This window comes from Schistocerca serialis, chromosome 1 (assembly GCF_023864345.2).
Source record: "Schistocerca serialis cubense isolate TAMUIC-IGC-003099 chromosome 1, iqSchSeri2.2, whole genome shotgun sequence".
In the NCBI taxonomy this organism is placed as follows: domain Eukaryota; kingdom Metazoa; phylum Arthropoda; class Insecta; order Orthoptera; family Acrididae; genus Schistocerca; species Schistocerca serialis.
Window position 1 is genome coordinate 560,848,815 of NC_064638.1, and position 23,306 is coordinate 560,872,120.

The following is a 23,306-nucleotide window of genomic DNA, read 5'->3' on the forward strand; positions in this document are numbered from 1 at the left end:
ATCACTGTCATAAGGACCGCAGCAAGACAACAATACCTTCAGAAAACCATCCATCATGCTTGGAATAGGCCTTTATTAGTTGTTCTTCAGAAAGGTGTATAACAGACAACAGTTAAAACTTAGGCCACCAAGAGACTATTCCAAGCATGTAGACTGGGAAGCAATGGCAGAGCCCACATTTCTGGAGTGAAGATTCAGTTTAATGATCTGAGGTCATTTAGAGACTGAGCTCAGGCTGGGATTAGGGAAGGAGAGTGACCATGTCCTTAAAAGGTACCGCCCTTGCATTCTTCTTACGTGAATAAGGGAAAAAAATACAAAAAAAAAACTATAAATACTGTTAGTATCATCATTTCGACACCTTTCTTACCATATTAGAGCAAGTGCTTATTGAGACCCAGCTGTACACTTCTCCTTGTCTCAAACTGACCAGTGCGTTCTTAATTCAGTCCAACTTATCAACTTCGTATGAAAGTATTCAAAGTTTGTGTTGCTATATACATTGTTATCCAAGCAAAATAGTATCCAATAAAAACTCTGTCTGATAAGTCTTTCATATGTCGGACTTAAGAAAGGTATTAGATGTTAAACTTTTCCCCTATCACTAATTATTCTGTTCCCAGAGGTGGAGCACTGCTCTCTTGTGAAATGGATGCAACACGCAGTCACAAATCTCAGACACACTTCTACCCTTGCACCTAATAACAACAATGCAACTCAAGTTCTGAAGAAAGTTGTTTACTGTAGATTAGAGTTCATTGAACCTTACAGGCAGTTAAAATTGTTGCTTTAAGAGTTATTACTCAAAGCTTGATAGTTAAGTTTACCTCTTCTGCATCATCATCAGCCCCGTCCAAATCATCAATGATATGCCAGTCATCATCATTAGTTATATCAGCCTTGGAATAAACCTAGAAACGGGAATAATTATGTAAATGTAGCATAGTAGACATCCAAAAAACGTATTTCTTGACAAAGTATAACTAAAAGAGATTTACATTATTTTATACCTACCACATCTGCACTAAAATCGATTTTCTATGCATAAAGTACACACAAATTTTCTGATAATTCTTTCCCATAACTGTACTTCTCATAACCTTATGTAAATGTGGCACGAAAGCAAACAACAGAAGACTGATAAAGCCTCAAAAATAAAATGTAAAGTAGGATGTAACTTTCTGGAAGTTTGCCTTCAACATGTAACTTCAGTTGGCATTAAGGGACTAAACAGCGAGGTCCTCAGACCCCTCTGTCGAAAGAGTTCCTCTGGAGTTAGCAGCATCAGGCAGAAATTTGATGCCAGAGCTGAGAAATAACTGAAATAGAAGTATATGGGTCAGGCTAGTGCATATGTCAGACCAGACGAAGGCTCATACAGGGCTCGTCTGTGGCAAGAGAAACTCCATCGTCATCTGATTCCCCACCAGCCCCATTAAGAGGGGAGACAAACACAGAATAAGGAATGCCTACTACCTGGGACATTCATAATTGTTAAAGAGAGAAGGCTAAAAACATGAATCACTTGGGCCAAAAATAACAAAACAAGGTGAGAGAAATAATCAGCTCGGTACATGGGGGGAGGGGCTCCAGGCAAGTAACAGCAGGGGCTTTGCACGTGATGGGGGTCGTTACTCCCACAATCTTTTATAGTGGAAATGTTGCTAGTCAACAGAGCACAATTGCATCTAAAAGCAATTAAAATAAAGGAAAAGAGTGGTGACCATGCCAGCTGGCAAGTGAGGGAGGGGTTAGGAAACCTCAGACCCCACATGTGACAGGAGGCGAAACTACCATAACCACCCCAGCCCACCCTGGAAGTAGTTTCACATGTTTTACCTGAGAACAAAAATCAAAAACATCATACCTGAGAATAAATATCAAAAACATCATGGGTGAGAATAAAAACCAATTTCAAAGAGAAGAAGGAGAGCCAATTCAACCACCTGTGAGTTGCCCATAAACATTAGAGGCAAAGAAGGTGGAAGACCATGTCTGGCAGAGAGAGCCAGCTCCAGGATGTGAGCTACTGTTGGTAAGGCTCTGCAACAACAACTTGACTGTGGCTCCAAACATAAACTTGGTATAATTGACGCAGAGGTGACACAGGGTGGTGGATTCCTTCCAGGAGAAATGGAAGGAGTGTTAGACGGCAATAGTCTCCTTGGTAGTGCACAGTTCATCAAAGGAGGCAATAGCCCACCAGACGATGTTCCATCTCAGAGTTAGAAGCGATCTTCTTTGCAACCAAACAACTGCACCTGGGATGGTCAAAGAAAATGTGAGAGATGTAAAAGCTTATGCTGTTCTATCCACAGTTTTAGAATAGTCAGTGCAAATGAATGTAGTGCCTCAATACTCCTGAGGAATAGATAGAAACAGATGCCAAAAGTTCAGGGGGCAACCACCTTCAAGTCCTTGAACATATCAGTCCTGTTCGTAGTCTGTGTACTAAGTAAGAGGGGTTCTGAAGGAAAATATTTTTGAGGCAGGCAGAGATACTGGCAGATGGCCTTGTCAAATGTGGATCGTTACTCCCGGAAACCACAACAATACAGACACCAAAGGCCCCATGATTCGAGAGCCCATCCTTTCAAGAAAATTGCTTAGCGAGTATATTCCTGAGGCTAGTCACACAGTAGCTATTGATGAACATTGAGTTTTTACCTGGTCTACAGATTGGTACGATGATACTATCTCAAAACTGCAAAGGAAAACCATCTTCTAGCCAAATGTGGTTGAACACTGTAGTGATTTGAGAATTTCTGTGTAAATTCTAGAACCACTCATCAGCCTTCTACCGTCTCAAACACATGATATTCTAGATAAGAGTGTGGGATGGTAAAATACTACCTACTGTGCGTACCATGTTTGTGTCTGCAGGTTTAAAATCAGTCGTGGGAAGAAAGTAGATGCAGCGGTCGAACGGCACCGACCATTACCTGACAGGGCAATCCATAGATGTGTTAGTGGGTTTGTGTATGGAAGAACCATGGAATCCATATGCAGCTTTGTGCTTATTGTGTCACTAACAACTTTTATGTGAAACAAGACCAGTTGAAAAAGTACTCATATAGACTCTTGACTCAGCCTTGTTAAAGGCAAGACTTTTTTTCAGTCTCCTTTTTTGAAAGTCATGGTGTCGAAAAAGACTTTCTTTCGAATGTAAATCAATTTGTTTTTAACATACAACTGCATAAGAGACTTACTGAAGTTACATATTATGTTGAAAGTGAGAATTTTTATTGTGCTTGAAAGTCAAATACATCGTTGATTGACGAAACGTAAAGTTTGTATGGCTACTTATTTCACTAGTAGAAAGAGGCTTGAACATTCCTGTAAATAGTGTTATTCGACAGAGAAGAAGTCAAGAGAGTTTCCAGCAGCCTACTATCCAGTAAAGAGGAGTGGCTGCAAACCCCAAGTAAGTCATCTTGTAAAGAAGTGGAATGTGGTTTGGGGAAATAAATCAGTATAACCCAGACCCACACTCACACTAAGTCATCAGAACATTAGAACGTGGCGCCCTGTGTGTGTGTGTGTGTGTGTGTGTGTGTGTGTGTGTTTGGGCGCGCACGCGCAGGGGGGGATTTTCAGTCAAAAATGAGAAGAGAAGCTGCTATGTGTTACCATAGCAACCAAACATAATACGACAAGGGATTTACTATGGAGCAAAATTTGAATGAAAAATGGTGAAGACATGAAAAATTCACAATGATAAAACAGCAAAGAAGAAATATGCATGGAATGCTTCAACCAAGAAGATCCAGTGCGGAGAGTACACAGCTCTCACACAAGTCGCGGGGACGCAGACGCGGAAACCAACGTCCATCCGACACCGGTGGCACCAGCTGCAGTTCACCAGTGCTGACCTGCCTGCACATCCGCTCACCTATGCTACGAGAATTCTACACTGGGTGAGCGTGAAACAAAACTTCATTACTTTAGTACGAATTGGTACAATTGTAGAGTGAACTTTATTTGTGTAGTTCTCTTATTTAAAGTTAGTTTTAAATGCTTACAAAAGCTAAAGCATACAAGAGTATGGAAAATATACAACATGTTGGGGAAACTCAAGACCTAGCTATGGCCATGAAAATTAGCAAAGAAGTGCCTGACTGGGCTGAGTTGATAAATTTAATCACAGCTCAAAGTATGACTCTAAGTAAAAAATGGAAATAAGCGTTTGGCATCATTGGCCGGAAGACACCTTGCAGGGTAGGTCCGGCCGCCTTGGTGCATGTCTTATTACATTCGACGCCACATTGGGCGACCTGCGCACCAGATGGGGATGAAATGATGATGAAGACAGCACAACACCAAGACCATGAGCAGAGAAAATCCCCAACCCAGCCGGGAATCAAACCTGGGCCCGTAGGACGGCAATCCGTCATGCTGACCACTCAGCTATTGGGGTGGACACTCTAAGTAAAGAACTAGGCTTAGTAAATTCTCAATTAAATACCCAGAGTGAAGCTTTAAATGCTCAGAGGGAAACTCTACATATCCAAATGACAAATTTAGGTTTGTTAAGTGCCAAGGTCGACTCTCAAAGCGAAGAATTTAGTAATCTATGCGAAGGAATGGGCGCTTTGAAGACTGAGTTCGATGCTGAAAGTACTAAAGTAGAGAATTTAAAAGCAGATCTAAAGAATGAGTTGACAAACTCTTTGACTACTCACATAAATCATATGTTTACCGACATTAGTCAGAAACAGAATGATACCTTTCAGGATTTGTCGGAAAGGTTAGAACTTACAATTGAGAACAATTGTAATAGTGTAGAATTTGAACATATTGAAAAGTTAGGATCCTTTGAAAAAGTGTACAATATTAAGTATAATGATGTAAGGCATGGGTTGTATACTTTGTAAGAGTGTGTAGATAAGCAGAATGAGTTAATGTGAGTCATTCAGTCGCAAAGTACAGGTGTCAACCCACGGGTAGATAATGTAGAAAGAAATTTCAAACAGAAAATAGCTAACTCTGATATTATAAATGTAATTAGTTTGGAGGAACAATGTGGGGAAATTATAGATTGAAAAGTTGCCGAGAGAATAACATCCAGTAATGTATCGCCTATTCCTTCTTCTGAACTTAATGATACCATGAAGGGTATAGACGACCTGTAGAAAGAAATTAAGCTTATCCAAGATAAAGTAGAAAAAAGGGTACTTTCACCTAACATTGTGTGAACTATAATCCATTCATCATCAAGAATAAACTTGATGTAAACATTGAACTATGTATTCTTTCGCGTTTGCTGGAACCTCATTGGATTTCTGTTTCACTTGGGACTGCTGGCAAGCTGTCTCGAGTACTTTCAAGTACAATAATAAGGGTACCTTTTGTGCTGTATGTTATGCGCACATCAACTTAGCGATATTATGGGACAACAGCGCGCATTGAACTTTGGACAGCACTGACCGCAGACGAGCAGAGGATCAATACAGCTTCGAATGTCTTCTGATTTTTAAGCAGAATGAAATAATACACTGAAAAGCTCCCACAATACGCAGCTTAGACGACTGGACGAAAACTACAACACGTTATTGTGTTTAGCTAACATACTAATTACGTAATTAAAAACAAGAATGATGAAAATTCCTGACCGAACCACAGGGTAACTTTTCTGCATTAAGCTGTGTGTAACGTAAGAGAGTGTTGAAGAATTTCACCATATAGTTAAATATTGAAGCCACTGAAGGTATTACTTATAGACAGTCGTCTGGTAATCTCTTAGCTCCTTCCTTATCCGAATCCGAGAAATACTTTTCAGTTCTGGAAGTGTCACATGCTACGTTGTTAATGAGCCTATCAACAACAGAATCCACAAAACCAACCAAGCGCAATATTTTCTCTTCATTTATGACAAGTCGTTCTATATCCCGCCAGCATTTGGCAGTGACGTGTGAAAAAGTTGTGTGTGTGTGTGTGTGTGTGTGTGTGTGTGTGTGTGTGTTAGTTCCAGTATGTCTGGGAGCATAACAGACTTGTTACTTCTCAGTCCAAATCTCTCAGCTTGGGTCCAGATCAGTCCTGTTGGGTTCATAAGGTAATGGTGCAGTAGCAAATGTAAAACTGCAGCATTTGTATGATGTGCTCGATGCTGCGAAAATGATTGTTTTTTGTGTTTCTACGATACTCATCTATCCCTGTGGTATAAAACAATGGACATAATCCAAATAAAGAGGATTGTGGTTATTCATTTTTGCCTTAAAACTGAAATTGTTATGTTTTCTTAATTTAAACAACTTTTATGAACAGTCTTTCATAAAACTTTGATAATTAAGAATTTCTATTTGAAATGCAAACAGAAATTTCGCGTCCAATATGTAATTAGAAACAAGACGACGTACGTAACTCATAAAAAATGATGAGTTTTACGAGATGCAGGTATTTCAAACTGAACAAGAAAAAAGAATGACAAGGGATATTGGAACCAACGCACGAATAACCGCCTCGACATCATATCTCGTCACCCTACAGACTGCGCTACACGTACAATGTGGATTTATTAGTCAACTGCATTACACCCTTAAATTTATGAAAAACATTAAGAACAGCCTATTTCTCGGTACTTTTTCACCGTGTTCCATGCGCACGTTCCACTACAGAACAGAAAGCAGCCTCAGCCGTTTTCATACTATGCATTAACAGTGTGACAATAAGAGCACAATGCTGCAGAGGCTGTGACTGTACACGATTTTTGTAATAAAAACTACATAGCTACAGCATGATTAAGAAAAACGTCTATGGCTGTTAATACATTTGAATATCTTAAAGTTTCATTTAACGTAACTTAGTAACAATATATCTAATATGTAAGTAGGACCTACTTCCAGGAGCATAACACCACCAGTGTAGGTGTGCTACGGCTTCTAACCAATCATCACGTTTGTGTTTGTTTACATTAGGTTTATTCTAATGATGAACGGATTATAGTGAAGCTGTGACTGATTTACAATGGAGAGCTAACTCAGGGTTATCGGGACAATTCCCTAAATTTAAGCCGGACGGAGATGTCATCCGACCCATTTCTTAAAAAGATTTAACCAAGCATTACCAAAAAATTGGGAAGATTCTAAGAAGGTCGAATTTGCTGTGGGGTACCTTCTAGGGGAAGCCTTAGAATGAGGTACAGTAAATATTGAGAATTTTTCCTCTTGGGAAGACTTTAAAACCAAATTTAAAGAGAAATACTGGTCTTCCAGTGCTCAAGAAAGGTTGGTTATCAGATCCACGGGGCCCAAAATATTACAATAATACTTGGGGTACTATGAGGAAATATCTCGATTGGAATTTAACATGAGCAAAGTATTTAGATAAACCCATGGAAGAAGAGAGATTGGTATGTATTTTAATTAGACGATTGCCCATCTATGCGAGAAAAGATTGGCAAATGGTAGAAGAGTTGTTGTCTTTTGTTGATGCACTTGATGCAATAAATAAGGATTGCAACGAAACTTTACACCAAAGTGAAAGTTCGAACTATAAAATGAATAGCGGGAATCATTTTAAAAGGCATGAGGCAAACTTATCAAAAGTACACCAGTGCAATAAGAAAAGTTGTAACAGTAATTATCAAAAGAAGCATCCACATTCAAATTTAGAGCCAGTAACTTCTCAAGAATTTGTACCGAGTAACCAAAAGACACAAAATAGGAATGTAGTACCTAGCGCCCAGGTCCTGGACATATATTAGGAGGCCATATTCCATATAAGTATGTCAACTTTACGCACAAAATACCCACAAAGGAATGGTTGTTGCTTGAAGAACCAAGCTTAGCTACTAATAACCCACAACCTATAATAGCAGGTACAGTGGAAAATTCCGAGGTTAACATATTTATAGATTTGGGAAGTGAGGTATATTTATCTCAAACGCTCTTTTTAACTCGATACAGAATAAACAGTACATACCGTATTGCCAGTGACTGGAGTATACATAATCAGGATAACAGGAACAAAAAGTAAACTTGTAAGATATGAAACTCAGGTGGACTGCAGTATTGGAAATATGTTATTTAGTCAAATGCTGTTGATAGTAGAGAATATTAATAGAGACATACTGTTTGGTTTGGATTGGTTGTTAGAGTTTAACGTTATCTTAAACTTTGACGAACATCATCTTTGTTTTTGTAAAGGTGACAGTAGATGCTGGACACCTTTTGTAACAAATAGTCACTTTGAGGAAAAAACAACGGAGCACCAGTGTCCAAGATTAACAGCTACAGCACAATTATCACCAAAAATCGATAATGCTGATCAAGGAACACATCTAACTGATATACAAGATGATCAACAAAGACAAAATTTGTATAAAATTTTAATGGAGTATGAAGTGGTATTTACCGATTGGCCAGGTAATATCAGCGACTATATTTGTATGTTCAAAATCAAAGTTGACACCCCATTCTTTTGCAAACCATATCCAATACCAGTGAGTTTGAAGGAAGCACTTCGGGACGAGATTAACAAAATCATTGATAATAATATTATAGAACAAAATTCCATTGTAATGAATGATCATCTAGTAGTGGTGAAGAAAGCTACAGGTAGGGTACGATTAGTCTTAGATGCTCGTACATTGAATAGACATACAGATACGGAGAGGGACCGGCCAATTAATACCGACGAATTGTTATCCAAATTTGAAAAGACAAGATTCTTTAGCACGACGGATTTATCGTTTCTGATGAGTAGTTGATTACTACACAGTAGGTTGATGTGCTGGATGCTTTTCCTACAGGAATACAATATGAAGAAACGATACGTAAAAGGTTCAGAAAATATAGTACCTGGTGCATTATTGAGGATACCCACAAGAATGGATGACTTGAAATGTACAGAAGGGCCTGGCGTTATTTTTGCCATTAATTTTATGTCAGCAGAATATCCGAACATCACGGTAAAAAGAGATGGTTCAAAGAATAACAGAGAATATCCATCATGATCCTTATTTCACAGAAATATTTTCTATGTGTATCCAGAACACGTTACCTCCTAATCAATTGGTAAAATGGAAAATTGTAGATCATAACTTGTTTTGGAGAGACAGTGTAACATCACAGCGTCGGCGTTTGTGTATTCCGAAGACGAACTTGTATAGTATGTTCGCACAATACGGACACTTCAGAATCAAAAAATGCATATCTCATATGAATAAATTTTATTATTTCAAGAAACTAGGGCATAAAATAGCGTCTTTGATTAGAACCTGTGAAACTTGCCAGAAAGTAAAAGAGAGTAATACTCACGTGAAATACAGAAGTATCCTATTAGCCCTAAGTCATTAACACAACCTTACAGAAGCAGATTTCTTTGGACCAATTCCACAAGGAAAGGGAGGAGTATCATGCATTTTGGTTATCATAGAATGCTGGACAAAATATGTAAAACTATATCCTATTAAGAGAGCAAATACGCAGTCAGTTGTACACTGTTTACAACAATACTTTCTAGAAGTAAGTAAACCGAAAATGGTTTCTTACAGACTACAGAATGGACCACAATTTGTGAGCAACAAAGTTAGAGAATTCCTAGCATGGGTAAGTATTCGACAAGTGTTAATATCCAGTTATAACCCGCTATCAAATACGTCTGAACGGGTAATGAAGGAAATTGGGAAATTGTGTCATACATACTGCCATGAAAAACATACTTCGTGGACAACGAAAATTAAGGACTCTGAACTTATCCTAAATGAATTACCCCATTTATCAACTGGGTTGACACCTTTAGATGTTGTAGGAGAACCTTTTGTAGGAGAACCTTTAATTAAGAATTTTAATTGGCCTGAACAACCTAGTGTCAATTAAGAAGTAAATCAGGAAATAATTTCTAAAAATTTGATTGAAAAGGTGATACGAAGAGTAAGTAAGCATAACAGTACCAAGTTGATAACCTGGTTCTTATAAGACATCAACTTCCCAGCTCGAATCTGAAGAAAGAGACTCACAGGTTATTCAAAAATATGAAGGACCGTACCAGGTACAAACGGTGATCCATCTTAAGACGTTATTTTTAGTAGACCCCACAACTGGATTAGAAAAGGGGAAATACAATGGAAAGGATGTAAAATTGTATATCCCCAGGGATGTTAACATTCTGAGTTAACGGGCAGAGTGGCGACCATCAGATCCCAAGTTTTTTTCAGTGTTTTTTCCAAAATAGTTTTCCTGTACTGAAATCCTTTAAAATACAAAACTATCCTATAATCTTACTGCTAAAAATTTTAAAAAAAACTCGATATGACCATAAAATAGAGAATAACTTAAGAGAATGAGAAAAAGTTATGTCTAGACGAAATACATTGAATGGAATATTATGCTTGTGGAAAATATAATATGATGTGACTAACTGAGCAACTGTTATACCGAAGTGTATAGCTTTTCTATTTTGTATAAAGTATTTTATACCTTATATGAGATGTGATATAGATGGGAGGGTTTGTATAAATTTTGAAAGGGGTGGGTATTGTAGCTAAAAGCTTGATTTACAAGAACAAATAAATCATGACTGACACAAAACACACATCACACCTTTCAAACAACCCTCACAAACAAGTGTGCCCAATTCTTCTCCATTTGCCGTTTCCATGCAGATGCTAGGATTTCCTTCGGTCACCTCAAAGGGTGAAGGTGGGACAAGTATATTCTGTAGGAGATGATTTAACACCAAACCACTTCCTGCGTCTCACTCAAGTACCTGAGAGGTAGGGATCCTGGGGAAGGGGTGGGGGGTGGGGGGTTTCCTGTCTTTGGGGCTATCTTCTTTCTCTTCTTCGATCCTAGCAACCACATCTGATTTTCCCTTTCTTACTTCTCACCTTGAGGACCTGTATATCTTTTTATAAACTTCTATCACTGAAGTCCTTCCTTATTTCCGTGGTTACTAATAACCTACATTTTATCTTTAGATAAGAAGGCCGAAGAAACAGACTACACGAACATACATCCACACATACACAAATACACACTTCTACGCAAACATTAAATTATATAAGACAAAGCCTGTCATGATGTGAGAACCGCCAGGTGTTGTAGGCGGAAAAGGTGTGTAGCACATATATGGGGGGTTATGACAGTTCTACATCGAATACACATAAGAAGAGGTGCACATACATATGTAGTAGTTTGAGAATTTTTGTGTAAATTCTTGAACCACTCAGCCTTCTACCACCTCAAACACACAGTATTCTAGATATGAGTGTGGGATGGTAAAATACTACCTACTACGCGTCACGTTTGTCTGTGCAGGTTTAAAATCAGTCGCAGGAAGAAAGTAGATGCAGTGGTCAAAAAGCACTGACCATTACCTGACGGGGCAATCCATAGATGTGTTAGTGTGTGTGTGTATGGAAGAACCATGGAATCCATATGCAGCTTTGTGCTTATTGTGTCACTGACTACTGTTATGTGAAACAAGACCAGTTGAAAAAGTACTCATATAGTTGTTAGAGGCAAGAGTTTTTTTCAGTCTCCTTTTTTGGAAGTCATGATGTCTAAATAGACTTTCTTTCGAATGTAAATAAATTTTTTTCTAACATACAACTGTGCGAGAGACTTGCTGAAGTTACATACTATGTTGCAAGTGAGAATTTTTACTGTGCTTGAAAGTCAAATACATCATTGATTGACAAAACGTAAAGTTTGTGTGGCTACTTATTTCATTAGTAGAAAGAGGCTTGGACATTCCTGTAACTAGTGTTATCCGACAGAGAAGGAGTCAAGAGAGTTTCCAGCAGCCGGCTATCCAGTAAAGAGGAGTGGCTAAAAACCCCAAGTAAGTCATCTTGTAAAGAAGTGGAATGTGGTTTGGGGAAATAAATCAGTATAACCCAGACCCACGCTCACACCTTAAGTCGTCAAAACGTTAGACTGTTTACTGCATACAGTGGGGGAACATTTTGGGGATGATGATTGTTTGTATTAGCATGAAATGCACCCTGTCATAAAGCAGCATCTGTGAGGCAAAGGTTTGTGGACAGTAAGATTCACAAACTGCACTGGCCTGTCCAGAGTCCCAACCTGAGCCCAATGAAACACCTTTATGATGAGTCAGAACATAGACTTCTGCCCAGACTCCACGATACCGCATCACTACCTTCTTCGATTTTGGCTCTTTAAGCATGGACTGCCAATCCTCCACAGACATTCAAACACCTCTTTGAAAGTGTCTCCAGCAGGGTTCAAGGTGTCAAAAGTGAAGACTGCGCACACCCCATAATAATGTTCATTAATTGGTGTCTGGATACTTTGGATCAGATAGTGTACTTTGTGTCAGTTCTAGCTTGTGGTTTGAAGACCTTTACACCACACGGAATTCATGGGACAAATGAGACTCATTAAAACTATGAACCAAATTACTAGAAAGGACAAGATAAAAAATAAGATGAACAGGAATATAGCCAGCTTTGAAATCCCTATTATTATAGTACGGGCAGTGTAAGAAGATCACCAATAGTTGCAGATGGCTGAGCATGGCAGCTTTGCGCGTCTGTCTCAACCAATCAAATATTGTGATTTTGTAAACATCTCTATGGTTATTCTGATAAGGTGACATTCACGCATCCATGATACCTGTTCTGTTCAACGTCACCACCTGCCATCATGGTGCATATGGTCTGAAGATGGTTACTATTTGACTAAAACTGGTTGCCATATTGTAATAAATGTTCTATTGCAATCTAGACTTACTTCATTTTATTTTAATAGATCATGATGGAGGTGGTATTATTATTATTATTATTATTTGTAGCTGCAAATTGTAACAAATTGCAATAATCACTGCAAAATTTGTGTTGCATACGGACGAAATCCGATGAGTGAAGATATTGCCAATGTTATCATTTATTTACGAGAGAAAGGAAACATGATGATGATGATGATGATGATGATGATGATGATGATGATAACATAAGTGGCCATCTGTCTGTAGTCAAAAAAAGAGATGCTACAGAAAAGTACAAAAAATGTTGTGAAAAACAGCATTTCATGATGTCTCCATCAATCAGTTTTCTGCACATTTCTGTGAAATGGTGAGTAAGCAATTAAGGTACAACAAGTTTTGTGCTCGTTTGATTCCAAAATTTATATGGTAGAATTTTATGTAGAATAAAATTACCAATCCATCAAGAGATATGATACATGCTTGAATCTCAGCTGCAATCAGGTAAAGAAGTACTATAAAAATAGTTTTATTACTTTTAATCCATTGGCTTTAATTATTCCAGTTTTTTATTTCTTTATAGCCTTATGAAGGTTGCTTTTCAGATAGCCCTCATACATAGCAGACAGAATGCATTGGAATCTGCAGCATTTTTAAAATTTGGATAACAAGTATGAAGTTGTTAGCTCTTTGTAATGTACCTTTTTATGTCACTTTGTGCAGAATAGAATAGGTATTTATGCAAACACACTCCCTTTAACACTTGCATTCACTCTTGCACTAAAATCCAATTCGGCAACTGAACTGAGTGTTCATTCAAATACTTGTTAAATCCTTAAGCAATTTTACATTGTTGATGTTGCACCAAATAATATAATACAATTAGAAAACACTCATACAGCTCAAAACAGCTAAGCAGGGATGGCTAGAGGACAAACGTAAGGATGTAGAGGCGTATATCACTAGGGGTAAGATGGATACTGCCTATAGGAAAATTAAACAGGCCTATGGAGAAAAGCCCCCCCCCCCTCCCCCCCCCCCCCCCATGAACCATGGACCTTGCCGTTGGTGGGGAGGCTTGCGTGCCTCAGCGATACAGATAGCCGTACCGTAGGTGCAACCACAACGGAGGGGTATTTGTTGAGAGGCCAGACAAACGTGTGGTTCCTGAAGAGGGGCAGCAGCCTTTTCAGTAGTTGCAAGGGCAACAGTCTGGATGATTGACTGATCTGGCCTTGTAACAATAACCAAAACGGCCTTGCTGTGCTGGTACTGCGAACGGCTGAAAGCAAGGGGAAACTACAGCCGTAATTTTTCCCGAGGGCATGCAGCTTTACTGTATGATTAAATGATGATGGCGTCCTCTCGGGTAAAATATTTCGGAGGTAAAATAGTCCCCCATTCGGATCTCCGGGCGGGGACTACTCAAGAGGATGTCGTTATCAGGAGAAAGAAAACTGGCATTCTACGGATCGGAGCGTGGAATGTCAGATCCCTTAATCGGGCAGGTAGGTTAGAAAATTTAAAAAGGGAAATGGAGAGGTTAAAGTTAGATATAGTGGGAATTAGTGAAGTTCGGTGGCAGGAGGAACAAGCCTTCTGGTCAGGTGACTACCAAATCAAATAGGGGTAAGCAGGAGTAGGTTTAATAATGAATAGGAAAATAGGAATGCGGGTAAGCTACTACAAACAGCATAGTGAACGCATTATTGTGGCCAAGATAGACATGAAGCCCATGCCTACTACAGTAGTACAAGTTTATATGCCAACTAGCTCTGCAGATGACGAAGAAATTGAAGAAATGTATGATGAAATAAAAGAAATTATTCAGATAGGGAAGGGAGACGAAAATTTAATAGTCATGGGTGACTGGAATTCGAGTGTAGGAAAAGGGAGAGAAGGAAACGTAGTAGGTGAATATGGATTGGGGCTAAGAAATGAAAGAGGAAGCCGCCTGGTAGAATTTTGCACAGAGCACAACATAATCATAGCTAACACTTGATTTAAGAATCATGAAAGAAGGTTGAATACATGGAAGAACCCTGGAGATACTAAAAGGTATCAGATAGATTTATATAATGGTAAGACAGAGATTTAGGAACCAGGTTTTAAATTGTAAGACATTTCCAGGGGCAGATGTGGACTCTGACCACAATCTATTGGTTATGAACTGTAGATTAAAAATGAAGAAACTGCAAAGAGGTGGGAATTTAAGGAGATGGGACCTGGATAAACTGAAAGAACCAGAGGTTGTACAGAGTTTCAGGGAGAGCATAAGGGAACAATTGACAGGAATGGGGGAAGGAAATACAGTAGAAGAAGAATGGGTAGCTTTGAGGGATGAAGTAGTGAAGGCAGCAGAGGATCAAGTAGGTAAAAGGACAAGGGCTAGTAGAAATCCTTGGGTAACAGAAGAAATATTGAATTTAATTGATGAAAGGAGAAAATATAAAAATGCAGTAAATGAAGCAGGCAAAAAGGAATACAAACATCTCAAAAACGATATCGACAGGAAGTGCAAAATGGCTAAGCAGGGATGGCTAGAGGACAAATGTAAGAATGTAGAGGCTTATCTCACTAGGGGTGAGATAGATACTGCCTACAGGAAAATTAAAGAGACCTTTGGAGATAAGAGAACCACTTGTATGAATATCAAGAGCTCAGATGGAAACCCAGTTCTAAGCAAAGAAGGGAAAGCAGAAAGGTGGAAGGAGTATATAGAGGGTCTATACAAGGGCGATGTACTTGAGGACAATATTATGGAAATGGAAGAGGATGTAGATGAAGATGAAATGGGAGATACGATACTGCGTGAAGAGTTTGACAGAGCACTGAAAGACCTGAGTCGAAACAAGGCCCCGGGAGTAGACAACATTCCATTGGAACTACTGACGGCCTTGGGAGAGCCAGTCCTGACAAAACTCTACCATCTGGTGAGCAAGATGTATGAAACAGGCGAAATACCCTCAGACTTCAAGAAGAATATAATAATTCCAATCCCAAAGAAAGCAGGTGTTGACAGATGTGAAAATTACCGAACAATCAGTTTAATAAGCCACAGCTGCAAAATACTAACACGAATTCTTTACAGACGAATGGAAAAACTGGTAGAAGCCGACCTCGGGGAAGATCAGTTTGGATTCCGTAGAAACACTGGAACACGTGAGGCAATACTGACCTTACGACTTATCTTAGAAGAAAGATTAAGGAAAGGCAAACCTACGTTTCTAGCATTTGTAGACTTAGAGAAAGCGTTTGACAATGTTGACTGGAATACTCTCTTTCAAATTCTAAAGGTGGCAGGGGTAAAATACAGGGAGCGAAAGGCTATTTACAATTTGTACAGAAACCAGATGGCAGTTATAAGAGTCTAAGGGCATGAAAGGGAAGCAGTGGTTGAGAAGGGAGTGGGACAGGGTTGTAGTCTCTCGCCGATGTTATTCAATCGGTATATTGAGCAAGCAGTGAAGGAAACAAAAGAAAAATTCGGAGTAGGTATTAAAATCCATGGAGAAGAAATAAAAACTTTGAGGTTCGCCGATGACATTGTAATTCTGCCAGAGACAGCAAAGGACTGGAAGAGCAGCTGAACGGAATGGACAGTGTCTTGAAAGGAGGATATAAGATGAACATAAACAAATGCAAAATGAGGATAATGGAATGTAGTCGAATTAAATCGGGTGATGCTGAGGGAATTAGATCAGGAAATGAGATGCTTAAAGTGCTTATAGTAGTAAAGGAGTTTTGCTATTTGGGGAGCAAAATAACTGATGATGGTCGAAGTAGAGAGGATATAAAATGTAGACTGGCAATGGCAAGGTAAACGTTTCTGAAGAAGAGAAATTTGTCAACATCGAGTATAGATTTAAGTGTCAGGAAGTCATTTCTGAAAGTATTTGTATGGAGTGTAGCCATATATGGAAGTGAAACAGGGATGATAAATAGTTTGGACAAGAAGGGAATAGAAGCTTTCAAAATGTGGTGCTACAGAAGAATGCTGAAGATTAGATGGGTAGATCACGTAACAAATGAGGATGTATTGAATAAAATTGGGGAGAAAAGAAATTTGTGGCACAACTTTACTAGAAGAAGGGATCGGTTGGTAGTACATATTCTGAGGCATCAAGGGATCACCAATTTAGTATTGGAGGGCAGTGTGGAGGGTAAAATTCATAGAGGGAGACCAAGAGATGAATACACTAAACAGATTCAGATGGATGTAGTTTGCAGTAGGTACTGGGAGATGATGAAGCTTGCATAGGATAGAGTAGCATGGAGAGTTGCATCAAACCAGTCTCTGGACTGAAGACAAGAAGAACAACAACAACAACAGTTCAAAATAAATATTATGCTGCATTCACTCTGCAGAAACATATCCACCCCCCCCCCCCCCCCGCCCCTCCAACATTAAAATGTATATATTTTGACAGGATAACACTTCTTGTATGTCTTACTCTGAAATAAAGGACTCACCTGTGCATTTTGTCCACCCATGTTCTTTGGTATTTTGCTTTTCACTACAGGAATCTCTTTGTCACTTCCAGATTCATCATCTTCTTCTCTCTGCAATTTTCTTGTCTTTGGAACTATAGAAACAAAATATGTTTACTGAATTTGAAGGTTTTGAAATAAAAAATACAGAAAAAAAGAAAAGAATGTTAATTTTTAAAATGCTAATTTATACAGAAACAAGTAGAGCCCTGTTTTATTGATTTATTTAACTAAACAGGAAAACCATTTTAACAATCCTTACGCAACTGTAACTCAAAAAATTAAAGAAAGTACAGTCAATGGTACTGACGGTGGTAGTATTTAAAATTTTCCCCAAGACTGTCATCTTCAGAATCGAGTTCTCCTGCATCTTCCTCTTCAGGTTCCTCGTCTTCCTTTCCTCCAGCAAGCATTTCACCTTCTTCATGATTTCCAGATTCTTGTTCCACAGATGCTATTCTCTGTTCCTTCTGAGTATCTACTACAAATTTTCGGGGTGATGTGTCTTCAGTGTCTGGAGTTGTGGAGATCTTACACAAAATAACCAACACTATGACAAGATGACTCAACTTCACCTAAGTTTACACATAATAGTTAAACAAATGTACATAAGTTTACTTTCATGCTTACAGCAACATACACTTCAGAAATAAGTGATTACTTACATAGAAGAAAATTTGACAGAAGAAATTTCATCTCCATTAAGATACCATGTACATCACATTGGACAAAAAGTTACCATGTACATCACATTGGACAAAAAGTTAGTCCCTTCCCGCAGGAGACTTCACAACAATACCGTTTGACATTGTATCCAGTCTTAATAATAGCCTCATTCAGTGAGGAAGGTATTCCACAAATTTGTTCAGGTATATCATGCACAGCTGAAGCCACTCATTGATGATTAAATCTCATAAAGGTACGATGGTAGTTTGAAAAGTTCTCAGAACTGAATACAAAAAAGTACTAACATCACTGAAACTTGTTTTCATTTTTCAATGTAGTCTCCTTGTAGATTAATGCACTTGGTCAACAATGTTCCATCTCGAAAATGAGTTTCCTCCAGGCCTGCAAAATAGTTGTCACCTCCGACTATCAATTCTTCAATTGAAGTGAATCTTCATCCACCATGAAAAATTTTCAATTTTGGAAAGAGATGGAAGTCTGACGGAATCATATCAGGTGAATAAGGCGGGTGTTGCATCAATTCATACCTTAGTTAGTGTAATATTGCCATGGCGACGGCACGTGTGTGCGGGCGTGCATTGTCTTGATGGAAGATGACTTTCTTCCTTGCTAAACCTGGCCTTTTTTCACGTATCTTTTGTTGCAATTTGTCCAGGAGGTTAGCATAGTACTCTCCAGTAATTGTTTGCCCAGTGGGTAGACAATTTACAAACAGAATCCCCTTCGCATGCCAGAAAACTGATGCCATGACCTTTCCTGCCGAAGGAATTGTCATATGATGGCAGATAATCAGCATGTTTCCACTGCTTTGACAGTTGTTTTGTCTCTGGGGTATAGTAGTGCACCCAAGTATCATCTGTGGTCACAAAACAGAGCAAAAAATCTTGTTCGTTTCTCCTGAAACAGGTCAAACATTGTTCTGGTTTGTCCATTCTCATGCGTTTTTGATCCAGTGTCAAGAGTCATGGCACCCATGTTGCAGATAATTTTTTTTATTTCTAATTCTTATGTTAAAATGTGATATACCATTCACATGACATCCGGCAAGCGTGAACAATTTCACGCACTTTCAATCAGCGATCATCCATGATCATTTTGTGCACATCTTAGCCTGTCACTGCGCAGATCATCATCTAAGCTCTCCCGACCAAATTTAAATTCATTTGTCCACTTGGCAACAGCTGAATATGAAAAAGCAGAGCACCCAGTGTATTCTGGAAATCGGCATGAATGTCCTTTGCTTTCATACCTTTCTTTATGACGTACTTAATCATTGCTCGAATCTCGATTTTTTCCATCTTCGCAAATCACTATGTAGGAACAACAACAGAACCATGTCACTGCCACAGCTCTCTTCTAAGAGCACTGACGTGGTACGCGTTTACATGCAACAGTACAACAAATATCACATGAACAACTTGTTGTGCTAGCACTGACCTCTCATGGTGATTCTGAGGACTTTTCAAACCACACTCATACCAAACTTTGGGGATGTTGATTGTTACATTTCACCCTCTGTTCCAATTGTCTCAACCAGTTTCTATAGGGTTAAGATCAAGCGATTTTGTCGTTCAACTGAGGGGCAATAGGAAGCCTGAGCATCCATAAAACCAGGAAGGCTTGTGTGAAGTCCTGTGAAAATGGCTGTCTTTTATGGGAAGACAGAAGTGTCACAGCATACCCGTCACGAAGATGTAAACGGAAGAGTAACACTTTATCATCATGAATTTGAAATACTCATCCTCATTTCACTATCAAGATACATAAAACAACAGTAAAAATATAATAGGACTATTTCCGGTCTGAGCAACACCCTCCACACACTATGGCTTAAATGCATTTTTCGCCAGTCAGTGCATTGGACTCCTTGTGGCCTTAAAAAAAAAAAAAAAAAAATACATTGGCACAGTGTGAAACCAGTGTCTGGTCCCTCACAGCTCTTTTTATGACCACTGTTCTCATAGTGAGTGGCATGACTGAAAATGGTACAGTATTCTTTGTAGACATTTTGGAAAGTGTGTTATAACAACAGAAATTTCATTTATGGTCTCTCATAGACACATCCAAATACAATAATTCCTTTCTGCAATTTTACCATGTTGATCCACCTTACTGCACTAATTCAATACAACCAAATGTCACATACACATTGTTTCACTGATGTCGCTTATTTCAGCACCGGAGGGTCAATTGACCACGTAATAGCAGTCCTGTACCATCTACATGTTATTTTAAGAGAAAGATTAATGTTCTGTACAGTGAAGTCAGCAATTTTTTCCTTACATTATGTTTCCCTGTTTTTAACTTTTTTACCAAAGGTCTCAAATGGAATTTTTATAGAGTTGTCTTATGGAAATGAAAAAACAACAACTTAACAGCTCTTGAAATAGATCACAAAATTTGCACCTTACAAGCAATGTGATAAATACACAGTACCTTAATGTACCCATGAAAATATTTTACAAAATAAATTTAGCCTATTCCTCCAACCAAAAAACATATAAAGCATAAAATGAAACAGAAGAGAGACAGAAACACTCAGTATAACTTTCACAGTGCTCAAACCAAAATAAATATGTTAAGTTTTTCTTGTATTAGTTATGCAGTAACACACCAAGCAAGGGCAAAGTTTTTATTACATTACACAAGGGGAAAATAATAGAAAATACGGAAGAGGAGCTATAATCAGTCTCTACCTCAGCCTACACAGTAATCACTTTTCAACTGACACAGTAAGTATACAACCATAAGAATGGTATGTTGGCTAACATGATAGTGATAACACAAACAATGAATTGGGTAAATAAATATTAAAAAAAAAAAAAAAAAAAATCAAACAAACACCATGGCATTTCTAATTAAATGTACTGAATGCTTGCTCAATAAGATCACTAACAATCCTTACATTTCCTTTTTTCCAAACCCTGCTGTAATGAATTCATGCACTAATGTGATGGGTTAAATACCAAGTTTCTTACTTGGGTCTTATGGAAAGAAGCTTAGGACACTGTTTATCATATGAATGAGAATTTAAGTTTATCAAATTCCTAGGTGGTTTTTATATTTTAACAGGTTGCAGCCTCACCCTTCCTTAAATTTAATTTCTATGTTGTTCCTAAAGCTTAACAAGAAATACACGTCTTTCCATTTTTATTGATATTACTTTGAATTGGTGCATATGAAAGGTGCCAAATAATATGCTTTAGTTGGCCACAAAACAGCGCAATGGGTTTACCAAACTTCAATGACTGATAAAAGGTAACTTAGCATTTTTTCAGATGACCAACTACAGAAAAATGCAAAATAAAGAACAGCAGCTGATGAATTTAAACAACAGGAGAAATGTCTTGTAACATTATATGTACCACCAAATCTTTTCATAAGGATCACCAAGTACTGATTTCAGTAATTTTATCAAAACGGCAAACGTGTGCACACTGATGAGCTGAAACATTATGGCCACTGCCCATTGTAGAACTGAGTGCTGGCTGGTGACATTGTGGGCACGTGACACAGCTAGGAAACTGCTTAAGCAGAGCAGCGCTGAATAGGGAATCACAGGAACAATGACACAGGCTGCAAATGGGGGAACATCAGTGACATAAGTGACTTTGACAAAGGGCAGATTGTTATTTTGCAGTATTTGGGAACAGGGATCTCTGAAATGGCGATGCTGGTGTTTGCAAGCTACTGACATAAGCATCCATGGAAAGTAGCTTAAGGATGGTGAAACCATGAATACCTTACTTTACGGACTATAAGAAGCACCTTAATTTCTAAATAATTTTTTATAAATTACATTTTTACAATTTTTGTTATCAGACTGCAAACCCAGACTAAACAATATTTTAGTTTATAAAACCAAACTGACATATAAAATCCCTGAAAACCATCATTTGATCTTCCTTCTCCTCCTCGTCGTCATCATCTGTGTGGTTTTCATATGTAAGATATGCTTCACTGCCATTGAGAGCATTACTTAAGCTCCACTTCTTGAAAGATTTAATGATAATTTCTTGTCTCACTCTAGACCCATGCTTTATCCACTGACGCACTTGTTTGATTGTAGGTCATTTTAAAGCTCCCTTTGGTGTGGATTCATGTTAGGTTTCATCCATCATCCATTTGTTCCATTCCTCTCTCACGTACACTTCAAATGGTTTATTTATCGATACATCACAAGGTTGCAATTGTGAAGTAAGTCCTCTCTTAATAACAGAAAGCTCTGTATTTCCCTGCCTCAATTTCTCTTTCACAGAATTTTTCAAATGACTACTACACTGATCTACCACAAGAAGAGAACTCTTCTTCAATAAAGCACTTTTCCTTCTCTGCCACACTGTTAATCCATAATTTCACACCAACCTTGTCCATTCAAACCCTTTTCATGTGCTAGCAGTATTTCAGACGATTCTGGCATTGTTTTGCGCTTAAAAATGATCATTGGATTAAGTTTAGTACTGTCAGCACAACATGAAAGGGCAACAGTGTCGTGCATTTTTTCATGTCCATTTCTTTCATGGTTACAGTTTTAGCACCTTTCATGGCAAGTTCTGTAGCTCAGGTTATCAGATGTCACGAGTTTCGTCCCTATTCGCTGTTTGGCTTCATTCCCCACTGGTTTTCTTTTAATGTTGAATAATAAAGTGATGGAAAGATAACATTTTCTCTTCATACTCTTGTGGCATTTTCTGAGATATTTTGGTTTAGGTTCGCATGCTAAGCACATGGTGCTTCATAAATCTGTAGCACCAACCAAGATCACCCTTGAAGTCTCTTATCTTCTACTGTAGTGCTAGCTTACAAGCTTTTAATTAAATCATTTTTGTATTAATTCCAATGCCATTTTGATGGCATCCTTGAATCCATTTCAATAAGTCATCTAGTTCTGACCGTTTTGCATTCAGTACTCTATATGCACATATAGTCTTCCTCTTTTTTTTAAAGTTGTTCTTCACCAGCCCACTAATGGCGAATGGTTTTTAACTGTTTGGTGAGGTCCAAAATGCCACTCAGCTGCTCTGTTTCCACATTGTTCTGCATATGTTATTACTTTCAATTTATAGCCCACACCACATGAATACCTTTATTTTTTCCATTACAAAACTAGCTACTAACAACAATATTGTACTGTTACCAATAACAGAAATCACTTTCAATTCAAGATCACTGGCACTGCAGACTGCAATGAAGCATCATAGGCTACACAATTATCTGTGTTTGTGATAGTGGGCCAGGAGGGAGACAGTGTTGGCAAGCTTACAAATCCCTGCAACTCATGCTCGTTTCATTGCTGCGCTGCTGCCGCCAGTTGAATCAATGTTGCCCACTAGAGATAGGTTTCCCACGGCATTGAATATATGGCAGTTTTTAAGACTGGCAGGAATTTTAAATCAAATACATTTTTATATTAATTTAGGGTATAATAAGGACCTGAATTTCAGAGGCAATCTTCT

At 38.4% G+C, this 23,306-nt stretch overlaps 1 protein-coding gene across 8 annotated transcripts in view; it reads right to left on the bottom strand.

Moving 5' to 3' along the window:
- The window catches only part of LOC126475502 (uncharacterized protein DDB_G0283697-like), a 222,904-nt gene that overhangs the window by 41,668 nt on the left and 157,930 nt on the right, over nucleotides 1–23,306 (bottom strand). For 7 of the 8 annotated variants that reach the window (XM_050103420.1, XM_050103464.1, XM_050103429.1 and 4 more), the window contains 3 exons: nucleotides 17,474–17,693; nucleotides 17,146–17,258; nucleotides 828–911 (listed from right to left, as the gene is read on the bottom strand). In XM_050103420.1, the coding sequence (XP_049959377.1) occupies nucleotides 828–911; nucleotides 17,146–17,258; nucleotides 17,474–17,693 (417 nt within the window). The remainder of the gene's footprint in view (nucleotides 1–827; nucleotides 912–17,145; nucleotides 17,259–17,473; nucleotides 17,694–23,306) is intronic. The other variant, XM_050103473.1, reaches the window with a different exon arrangement.